This window comes from Canis aureus, chromosome 4, assembly GCF_053574225.1.
Source record: "Canis aureus isolate CA01 chromosome 4, VMU_Caureus_v.1.0, whole genome shotgun sequence".
Classification (NCBI taxonomy): Eukaryota; Metazoa; Chordata; class Mammalia; order Carnivora; family Canidae; genus Canis; species Canis aureus.
In genome coordinates, this window is record NC_135614.1 from 11,216,889 (window position 1) to 11,228,130 (window position 11,242).

The following is an 11,242-nucleotide window of genomic DNA, read 5'->3' on the forward strand; positions in this document are numbered from 1 at the left end:
TGACTTTGCTCTTTTTGTTATTCTTAGATTATAAATCATAGATGGGCAGCAGGAATGGAAAGTTGTGGTTTTATAGAAAGAATTACTGAATTGTGACCAAAGGACAAAAAAAAGTAGAAACTATTATGTAAATAAATACATATACACAAATGAAAGATAACAAGAAGGTAGGGACATCTGTCTTTGGAAAATTTTTAATAATACTGTAGAATAATACTATATACAGTAGTAAATGTTTTTAAAGGACAGATCCTGAAGGTACAGAGATAAATAGCCTCAAATTTTATAGGCTTTGACAGCCAGCAATTAACTTCAGCTTGTGGAATGTATTCATCCAACAGATATGTTTAACTTACCCACATGGAATTTTTTGGTTTGTTTTTATATATTATTGAAGTACATTATACACACAAAATGCACAATCTTTGTTGAAAGTATTTTAATTGTAGTAAATGATCTATAAATATTTTGGATTTAGTCTCATAACATTTATTAATCCAGATTTTTATTATATAACAAGTACAAAAAATGGTGCTAGGCACTTTGAGGGTATTAAAAAAAAAAACTCCGTATTTGATTTTGAGAACTTAATGCTAATGTGACAAGTTATATTGTCTTATTGAATTTTTTTCTAGTTTTCTTTATCAAGTGAGAAAATTTTACATGCCTCTTTGTAACTACACAAATCCTGATTCTGGCAGTTCCATTTAATCAATGTTCATTGGCTTTCCAGCTTTATAGAGGACTAATGAAGAAATGATTCTTCTCCTGTCTCATTTCAGACTGTATTTTGAGACACTATAGCTAGCTTTCATGATATTATCTCTGCTAAATTATTTCTCTCTATATATAATTGGGTATATATTTATTATATATAATTCTTGAAATACTTGAATATATAATTGTTTGAAATACTTGTTTTCAGGTGATTATTAGTTGAAAACTTCCATTCTGAAGAAATGACTTACGCTATAGAGAAAAATGAAAATATTTCAGATCTTATTTAAAAGACTTTAATCAGATTGGCTGTTTTGACCACTAGGCGGAAAAATACTCAAGCACCCTCCTCTAAGTAAACAATGTCCTGTCGTTAGACCTGCAAGTATGTTTGACAGTGGAAGGAATTTAGAACAGTATTTCCCAATAGTGGAGTGACATTATATTTTAAATAGAAGCACAGATGTTGTTATCATTAATCATCTTAATTCATTTGAGAGTTTTATGAAAATAAAAAAGGACTGTGTGTTTGTGTTTATAGGTATTCAGCTCAGTGAATACTTGCCAGAGGTGAAGGACCTCCTACAAGCAGACCAGCTTGGAAGCTTAAAGTCCAATCCTTACTTTGAGTTTGTTTTGAAAGCAAACTATGAATATTATGTTCTGGGACAAATGTAACTTTTTCTGATAACAGTCACTGTTCCTGGAAATGTACATAACATAAGTCTATCTTTATAAAAATCTTAGGTCTTAAACATCTAAAAATTTGTACAGTTTTATAACGTGTTGCTGAATTTTGTATACTATATTTTAAAGCTGCTACAAAACAGCTGTGTGACTGTAGTTTTGGTTTTTTGTTATAATTTCTCTTATCCTTTTTCCATCTGAAATTTATCACTTGTGATTTCCATGCTTTCTACCCTTTCTTTCTCTCTGTCAAGGGTTCTGGAGTTCTTACTCTGGTTCTGGCTACTTGTATGCACAAAGCACTTCTAGGCCTCATTTCTGTAACTCTAAACATGAACAAGCTTGCACTGTCTCTGAAATTGCTGTGACTTTAGATGGTATATCCTGAAGAGAATCTGGAGTGAAAATCTGGAGTATGTGATGTCTGTTTTGGTTAGGGCTAGTGGGAAAGATGTAGTAAGCTAGATGTGAGATATGCTGACTTGCTGTAGGACTAGAAGACTAAACAAGTGGCAAAATTCATGTGAGCTTGAGAACTGATTAATTCACTGGGAGGATATTAAATATTTCTACATGAATAATAGAGTATTAGAGTAGTGAATAAGACCCTTCAGTGTTTTCTAACCTATCTGTAAGTTACCGTAAGTATACAGTATTAATGTTAGCTACAGTCTTCCAGTGTGGGGAATTCAGTTAACTTCATATATTTTCAAAGTGTTTTACAATGAATTCCAGCTTTACCACAGTCTGACTAATGTAAAGCATGTGTTATGCTAGAAGCCATTATAAGTTTTCTTAAAATGGCATCTGATTTACTGAAAAGTGGTGGTTCTCAAAGCTTCATTGTTCTGACCAATGTCATCACTCAGTTTTTATCAGCTTCAAATAAAGACCAGAGATTGGACAGGGAGTTGCTGGCATTTCAGACTTTGGCCCGGTTGAATGCTCACTAAACAACTTGCTCCAACAGCTGAAAAGGTCAGAAGTTAAATATGGTGAAGAGAGTCCTGTTCCTGGTTTCATAAAGTACAACCATCATGCCCTCTTCTCCTCTAGGCTTCAAATCCAGCCTTTGAACATGGTGGCAAAAACAGGTTAATGGAGCTCATTACATTAATAATGAAAGGAAAGACACTAGCAACCTTGTCTTTTTCTGTTTGCAGCTTGTGCGTTGGACAGCATCAGGGCCCAGGTTAGGAACTTACTGATGGATGCTAAGGGAAGTTAGGAAGAACTTGTCAAATGGTAGCTAAGAAATTGTTAAATTCTTATGTTATAGGACAAGGCTTTGGTTCTACATAGACATTAACAATTTTTGCCTGTATGATCCTTTTAGGTAATAATATGCTCTTGAGGATACAGGATTGTGCCCCCTTCAACATACTGCCACAAATCTAATATCCCTAGTGTGACAGGAAAGCCAGTCTGACAATGACCCTGGCCCCATTGATGGCATGATGTGGCACTACTGCTGTCACAGTATAATGCATAGTCTTAATTTGAGGGAGAGAAAGGCTCACTCTTCTAACTCTATCTTGTAGTCAGCATAGCACCAAAATAGTTGGGTTTTTAAAAATTAGTAATAGTAAAATTAAGGCTTTAAGATTTTAAATAATTTTTCTAAATTTTTAAAAATTTGTTTCACAACAGTCTTTAGCAAAGAATTGATTTTATATAAATTGAGTAATTGATAAAGACATTATAAAAGTGAGCATGTTCTCTAAGGAAAGAGAAATTTTACTGACGTGGGAAAGGTTTTTTTTTTTTTTTTTCCACTCACGTTGTGCTGTTCTGAAAGTCACAGCTTGCAGCCTGATTAAATGAAACAATAACATGTTTTTGAAAGTGAGCAGCCAGCTTTGTGTGCTGAATGTTTTAAGAATTTGTGAATGTGTCAAGGATGAAGGCAGAACCAGAGATATACATAAGGGACTTGCTGAAACTCCAGTGAAGAAAAAAGCTATTGATACCCTCTATTGTAGGAATTTCATTTTTGAAGAAAATTTCAAAACTGGATTGTTTGTTTTACTTTGAGGTCTGAACCAGAGTCCTGAAGTGTTATCACCCACCAGGCACATTAGGCCTGCAGGTAAATGGTACAGCGCATTTCTCCTTTGAGGTGGATTTCTTTCTCTAGAAACAGGAACAGAAGGAAAGCCACACTGTAATGCCATCAGACTCACTTCTTATTCTGTTGTAATCCAGCACACTTGTACATTTTGAGGCTGAGGAACTACAAAAATATTAACGTAGTCCCACCTGCTTATTCCTGGACCTTTTACTTGGAGAACACCTGAAGAGAAAATAGTTTTACTATTTCTACATAAAATCTACTCATTAATACCAAAATATTAAAAATTTTGTGTAATTCTAAAAATTTCTAAAAGATTTTTATTTATTTGACAGTATGAGGTGGGGAGGCAGAGGGAGCAGCAGACTCCCCGCCGAGCAGGGAGCCCAGTGCTAGGCTTGATCCCAGAATCCTGAGATCATGTCCTGAGCTGAAAGCAGACACAGTCCATTGAGCCACTCAGGCACCCTTAATTAATTCTAAAATTAAAAACAAAAACAAAAACCTGTAGAAATGTGTAACGTATTTTTTTCTAAGTATATGGAAGAAGATAAACCCCTGTAATCCCAACAGCTAGAAATAGCTTCAGTTACAGGTTTGAAATGTATATGAGGGACACCCAGCTGGTTCAGTCAGAAGAGCATGCGACTCTTGATCTCAGGATCATGAGTTCGAGCCCCATATTGGATATAGAGATTACTTAAAACTTTTAAAAAGTGAAATGTATCTTAGACTGGGACTGTGCATACTGTGTGTTCTATAACCTAATGTGTATTGTGAGCAACTCCATGTAGCCTTAATCCAGTGTTCCCCAGTCTTTTTCCCATTGTCATTCCTGAGGAGTTTTTAGACCCATTTTGCCCTAATCAGTCCACACACACCCCACCCCCGTGAAAGTTTAATACTGCAGATTAACTATATTTTTTATGTGCTGTGCCTCTGGAGGGCACAGATCATTGTAATATCTAATTTAAATTTTTTTCACACCCCCAAGAAACAATTCTCCCCCCTTTAAAAAACCACATCTTAATTAAATAACCACATCATGAGAGACACAGAAAGAGAAGTAGAGACACAGGCAGAGGGAGAAGCAGGCTCCATGCAGGGAACCCGGCATGGGACTCGATCCCAGGTCTCCAGGATCAGGCTCTGGGCTGAAGGCGGCACTAAACCACTGAGCCACCCGGGCTGCCCAACATCCAGTTTGTTAATGACCACATGACACTTTACCACATGGCTATGCCATGCTTTATTTAATAGTTCTCTGCCTCCTTAATGATCTTACACTTGAGAGTAAATGGTTTGGGTTGGTTTTTTTGTTTTCATTTTTACTTTATTTTTGCCACTTTGGGTAATACTAAAATAGTAAGTCTTTGTACAAAAATCTATGTGCACTCCAAGTTCCTGTGAAATTACATGACTCTTGTTGAGTTTTTGATGTTGACACATGTTTAGCGAACAGTTCTAGTAATATTGAATGTCCTTTGCTCCCCTCTTGTACCATCTCACCCCCCTCCCCTCCTCCAAACGCTCAGAAGAAAGATACTGTACTATTTGAGTGTCCGTGTTCTAGGCACTTCGTTCTAATCTTCAAGTCAGTGTTCAGGAGTAGGTAGTGTCCCTCAGTTGAGAATATGGAGTCTTTCTTGAAGTAAGCTGCCAAGGTCATGTAGCCAGAGTGGAGGGGAGTACACCCAGAAATGCTTCACTGCAAAGTGCAGGCTTGTAACACACGATGCCAGATACTGGGGGGGAGGGAGCTGATGTTTCCAGTGGAATCGTAGGCCGGTAGAGATGGCCAGGTCAGAAGTCCTGACTTCACTGTACGACGTCTTGGCCCCTCGGAAAAGGTCGCTTAAGGATCTCTTATGTTTCCAGAACCAAACCAAGTTTTGGGGAGCATTTAAGAAAGGTGGAAAGCAGTTCCCACCCCGCCCTGACTGCTAGTGGGAGGGAGGGTCGTCCAAGCCTCAGCTGTGGGACCTGGGAATGTGGTCTAACTCACTGAGCCTTGCTTTTCTGATTTTTAAAACTGACTCACCTGTCTACCTCAGAATAGTTAAAAGCATATATGCTTTTAACTATATGAAGGCATATAAATGCCTATATATGGATTCATATTTGAATCGATAGGAAAGGACAGAAGGCTTAGGCCCAGCGAGGGTGGGCATACAGGTTTGTGAGGAGCTCAGAGGACAGGGCTGAGGATGAGGGAGCTGTGAGCACGCAAGGGCCCTGTCAGGGTGTCCAGATCCGGGTTGCACCTGAAAACTTAGAAGCAGGCGCTGTCAGGCACGCCCTACGTGGCTGAGCTCGACTTAGTTCTCAAAAGGGTATGCAGGCAGTCACCCGCTTATCAGGCGAGAGCAGGGCACTGGTGTGTTCCCCCCAAGTGTACATGTATGGAGACCGTTTTTCCACTCGCTGGTGAAGTCTGTTCCCTAGGCCAATGAGAATTCAACAAGACCAGAATGGTACTGGGTGGCTCTGTAGTGACCGGGCAGAGACTATTTAAACAGCTCCAACCGTGGGCAGAGAGCAGATGTCTGGCTGGGTGTTCTCAAGGCCGCGCCCCCAGGTTTGCTGAACTAGGAGCCTCTTTCTTGGGAGTGTTTGTTTTTTTTTTTTTTTCCTTTCTTTTTAAAAAGATTTTATTTATCTATTCGTGAGAGACACAGAGAGGTACGCAGAGGGAGAAGCAGGCTCCCCACAGGGAGCTGGATGCGGGACTCCATCCCTGGACCCCGGGCCCCGAGCTGAAGGCAGACCCTCAACCACTGAGCCATCCAGGCGTCCCGGAAGTGTTTTGTTCATCGCTTCGTGTGTTTGAAGCTGCTGGACTCTGGGCTTAGGAAAGCTTGCTGTAGGAGAGAGGACTGCACTGAGCAAGAGTTTGGGAAAATATTGACAACCCCATTCCCCTTTAAAATACCAAATTTCTAGCTATTCTTCCTACTTTCGGACCAAAATTTAAGCTTTCCTCTTCTATTGTATCTACAGCCCATTTGCCAGTTAATTTTTTTCTAGTGTCTTCACTACCCACTGAAAGCAGAACATGAGGTATTAAAAATGAAATATAGTTGTCACTCTCTAAAATAATTGAAAATGTTGAATATGAATCCACAGTAGCTTTTGGCACACCCCTTATACTCATCACATAGGCCCCATACTAACCAAACTATTTTTTAATTGACGTTGATGGTTTTAGGAAGAGCTGCCATGAGGTGGGCTACAGAGGAGGGTTACATGTGCTCTTGTGTCCCTCCTCCAGAGAATCCACACCTGTCCCAGTTGCTGAGCTCCACCACCAAATGTGAATTGCAACTATTCTGGGAACAGTTAAGCACGTCAGAAAAATGAATGATTCCATTCTCACTGATGTACCCCCTCAAAGCATGTCACTGAGTTCATCACAGAAAATTGTTTCTCCTTATGCCTTCTACAGCGGTGTTAGGACTGTGCTGGTTCCCCCACCCCTGCCAAAAAAAAAAAAAAAAGAAAATGTGAGCCAGGCACCAACTGGATAACCTCCTCTGACCCTCACTCTACCTTACCATAAGTAGATCCAAATCCTTCTAGAAAATTTGAAAGGCATATCCCCATATATCAGTGATATAAATAGAACCGCTTCAGCCAGTCTGGTGGATGGTGACTCTCCAAGGTGGACTGGGAAGTGGCCTGGCCTTGGCAAGGCATCATCCTCTAAATATAAAGATGAGTTTGTTCAGCCTTTGCAGAAGGAAAAATTGCTACCCATCCTAGAGTGCAATGTCCTTGTCCTCTTTACTGGGAGGAAAGGTCGAGCAAGGCTTCATTTAGTACGGGCGCTTCACCCATTCCACCCCCAGGTTGTGGGGTGTGACCCTTGCCTTGAAGCCCCAGGACGGGGACACTCTTACCCCACCGAGGAGGTGGGGACTCGGGGACTCAGTTCGGCCCACCCAACCTGGGGCAGGTCCGTCCGGGAGAAAGAGAACACTCCCCAAATTCACTCTATGAACCCCCCCTCCCGTGAGCGCTGCGCGTCCCCGAGGCGAACAGCTCCCGGGCGCCCTGGCTTTGTGCCTGGCGCTGCCAGAGCCGCCGGCCCGGCCTGTCCCCGGGAGCCCTACGCTTCCTCCTCCTCCCCGCGTCTCCGGCCTCCCGCCGCCAGTTGTCCGGCCGCGACAGCTGCGCGCCCTCCCGCCGCCGGCGGCCCTCTCCGCGGCGGGGGCGGGGGCCGACTGGGGTCAGCGCTCTGAACCCGGGAGCTCAGGGGTGGGGAGGGAGAAATGAGGCCGACTGGCGGGGAGCGCGGTCTCCTTCCCCGCCTTCCTGGGACACCGGGGCTGCTCCCCCCGGCCTTCCCGTCCCACCACTGGCGTGGCTCCCTCCTCCCTGTAGCCGCGCGGGGGCCCTGGGGGGCCGAGGGAGCCCGAGGAAGGGTTGCAGTGTGGGAGGCACCCTCCGCAGCGCCGGTGCGAGCAGAGCGGACGGGGTGGGGAGGCCTGTCGGACAGGTGCAAGCTCCGGGAGCGCAGGCGCACGCACGCACCCACTGGCGCGCGGTGACCCTCGCCCCACCCTGTCCCCTCGGGCGGGCAACTGGGCCGGGTCGGGAGGGGCCGACCGGCCGGGGAGACACTCCATATACGGCCCGGCCCGCGTTACCTGGGCTCGGGCCAGGCCGCTCCTTCTTTGGTCAGCGCAGGGGACCCGGGCGGGGGCCCAGGCCGCGAGCCGGCTGGGGGTGGGGGCTCTAGTGTCCAACACCCAAATATGGCTCGAGAAGGGGAGCGACATTCCTGCGGGGCGGCGCGGGGGGGGCGCCCGCGGGCTATATAAAACCTGAGCGCGAGGACCAGCGGCCACCGCAGCGGACAGCGCCGAGAGAAGCCTCGCTTCCCTCCCGCGGCGACCGGGGCCCGAGCCGAGAGCAGCAGGTGTAGCCACCCGCCCAGGTAGGGCGGCGGTGGGGGAGGGGGCGGGGCAGGCGAACAATAGGACGGGGGGACGAGGTGACGGGGCACCACCGAGGGAGCCCGGAGAACTCCGGGGTAGAACCCAACCGACTCTCTTGCTCAACCCCGAGGCCTACTTTCTGCCTCCTGCGTCGCGGTCCTCAGAGCCACACGCGCTTCAGAGACGACACCATCAGTTTTGGGAAACGTCTCCAAATTTCTCCCCAGCGCCTTTGGGCTCCTCCGCCAGGCCTTTAGTGTGTGCCCGGCAGAGTCGAGGCTTTGCGGCAGTCCCCCGAGGGCAATGCCCTCCCGACGAAGGCCAGAGCCAAAGGGCAGCGGGGCCACAACCTCGGGGCGGCCCCCAGGAGGAGAGGCCGCGCCCCCCGTGCCGCGCCGAAGCCCCTCCCGCGGGCGCGCCGCTGCTCCTCCGGCCGGGCCCAGCCTCCCAGGTGGGGCGGCCGCGGCGCCGAGAGGCGGGGCGCCGGCACCCGGGTCCGGCCGCAGGTAGCCCGCCGCGAGGGCGGAGAAACGTCGGCGGCCCCTACGCCGGGGTCCGGGCGGGAGACGGTGTCGGTGAGGTCGCGACGACCCCGTGGCCCTCTCCCGTCGCAGCGCAGCCCTGAGCCCGGGAGCGAGGCCCGGACCGGTCCTTTGGGTGCTCCCGGGCCCGTTGCGCGCGCCCCCGGGCGGGGGTGTCCTTCGGGCCCCGGGGCGGGGGGGCTCTCGGGCCGGCCGACGCGCATCTCCGCGGCCTTCCTGTCCTTTGCAGAAACCAGACACCATGTGTGACGAAGACGAGACCACCGCCCTCGTGTGCGACAATGGCTCCGGCCTGGTGAAAGCCGGCTTCGCCGGCGACGACGCCCCTAGGGCCGTGTTCCCGTCCATCGTGGGCCGCCCTCGCCACCAGGTCAGGCAGCGCCCCCGGCGGAGGGAGCCGGGCCGGGGTCCCCGTGTGGCCGGGGTCGCCCCGCGCCGCTCCGGGCCGCCGTGACCTTGGCGTGGTGTCTGCGCTCCGCAGGGCGTCATGGTGGGGATGGGTCAGAAGGATTCCTACGTGGGCGACGAGGCCCAGAGCAAGAGAGGCATCCTGACCCTCAAGTACCCCATCGAGCACGGCATCATCACCAACTGGGACGACATGGAGAAGATCTGGCACCACACCTTCTACAACGAGCTGCGCGTGGCCCCCGAGGAGCACCCCACCCTGCTCACCGAGGCCCCCCTCAACCCCAAGGCCAACCGCGAGAAGATGACCCAGATCATGTTTGAGACCTTCAACGTGCCCGCCATGTACGTGGCCATCCAGGCCGTGCTGTCGCTCTACGCCTCGGGCCGTACCACCGGTGAGTGCGCGCGGCCGCGCCCCCCGCCCCCCGCCCCCCGCCCCGCCCCCCGCCGGGCCTGGGGCGCCCGCTCACCCCGCCGTGCCCCCCGCCCCGCCCCACGCGCAGGCATCGTGCTCGACTCCGGCGACGGCGTCACCCACAACGTGCCCATCTATGAGGGCTACGCCCTGCCGCACGCCATCATGCGCCTGGACCTGGCCGGCCGCGACCTCACCGACTACCTGATGAAGATCCTCACCGAGCGTGGCTACTCCTTCGTGACCACAGGTGCGCGGCGCTCCGGGCGCCCCGGGCGGGCGGGGCGGCGCGCGGGCCCCGGGGCCGGCGCTGAGGGCTCGTCTCCTGCGCCCGCCCCCCACAGCCGAGCGCGAGATCGTGCGCGACATCAAAGAGAAGCTGTGCTACGTGGCCCTGGACTTCGAGAACGAGATGGCGACGGCCGCCTCCTCTTCCTCCCTGGAGAAGAGCTACGAGCTGCCCGATGGCCAGGTCATCACCATCGGTAACGAGCGCTTCCGCTGCCCGGAGACGCTCTTCCAGCCGTCCTTCATCGGTGAGTCGCGCTCGCCCGCGCCCGCCCCCGCCCCCGCCCCCGCCCCCGCCCGGCCCGGGGCGCCCCCGCCGCTCACGCTGCTCGCTGCGGCCCCCAGGCATGGAGTCGGCGGGCATCCACGAGACCACCTACAACAGCATCATGAAGTGCGACATCGACATCAGGAAGGACCTGTACGCCAACAACGTCATGTCGGGGGGCACCACCATGTACCCCGGGATCGCTGACCGCATGCAGAAGGAGATCACGGCGCTGGCCCCCAGCACCATGAAGATCAAGGTGGGCGGCGGCTCGCGCCCCCTGCCGGCGGCGGGCTCGGGGGTGCGGGCTCGGCCCTCCTGACGCGCTCTCTGCCTTGCAGATCATCGCCCCACCTGAGCGCAAGTACTCGGTGTGGATCGGCGGCTCCATCCTGGCCTCGCTGTCCACCTTCCAGCAGATGTGGATCACCAAGCAGGAGTACGACGAGGCCGGCCCCTCCATCGTCCACCGCAAATGCTTCTAGACCCCACGCCACCAACAGCGAGCGAATTCTCCTCAGGACGACAAATCTGCTCAGGTTGCAGGTGGCTGACCTCGAGTCACCGCTGCAGCAACTCTGTCTCTAACAACTTGAGTTGCTGCCGCCGCAACCCTACACAATGTTTATAACGTGTACATACATTAACTTATTTACCTCATTTTGTTATTTTTAAAACAAAGCCCTGTGGAAGGAAATGGAAAACTTGAAGCATTAAACTCAGCCATTCTGTCTGTTGCGTAAAGTTGTTTGTTGTGTTTATTTGCTGGGGTGGGGCGGCGGGGGGGAGTGGGGGGGGGACGAGGGAGGAGGAGGGCCCCCCCCCCAGCTTCTTGTGTCAATTTCCACAACACTCGGAATGAGTGCTCTGCCTGCAACACCATTACTTAAGTCTTCCCTTGCT

The 11,242-nt window shown here is 50.1% G+C and overlaps 2 protein-coding genes and 1 long non-coding RNA gene across 4 annotated transcripts in view; 2 read left to right on the forward strand and 1 right to left on the reverse strand.

Annotated features, from left to right (window-relative positions):
• NUP133 (nucleoporin 133) overlaps window positions 1–2,314 on the forward strand; it is a 53,959-nt gene extending 51,645 nt beyond the window's left edge. For both annotated transcript variants that reach the window (XM_077894557.1, XM_077894558.1), the window contains exon 26: window positions 1,259–2,314. In XM_077894557.1, coding sequence (XP_077750683.1) covers window positions 1,259–1,395 — 137 coding nt within the window. In that variant the 3' untranslated portion in view covers window positions 1,396–2,314. The remainder of the gene's footprint in view (window positions 1–1,258) is intronic.
• Window positions 2,315–4,776: 2,462 nt separating this feature from the next.
• LOC144312183 (uncharacterized) lies at window positions 4,777–8,853 on the reverse strand. The gene is made up of 2 exons (XR_013377614.1): window positions 8,125–8,853; window positions 4,777–6,951 (listed from the first exon to the last, which is right to left on the reverse strand). It is a non-coding gene; the product is annotated as an uncharacterized LOC144312183 (long non-coding RNA).
• On the forward strand, window positions 8,256–11,083 carry ACTA1 (actin alpha 1, skeletal muscle). The gene is made up of 7 exons (XM_077894562.1): window positions 8,256–8,414; window positions 9,187–9,327; window positions 9,439–9,763; window positions 9,872–10,033; window positions 10,128–10,319; window positions 10,417–10,598; window positions 10,681–11,083. Exons 2-7 carry the CDS (start codon window positions 9,199–9,201, stop codon window positions 10,822–10,824), a joined length of 1,134 nt encoding a protein of 377 aa, XP_077750688.1. The 5' UTR covers window positions 8,256–8,414; window positions 9,187–9,198; the 3' UTR covers window positions 10,825–11,083.
• Window positions 11,084–11,242: the final 159 nt, after the last annotated feature.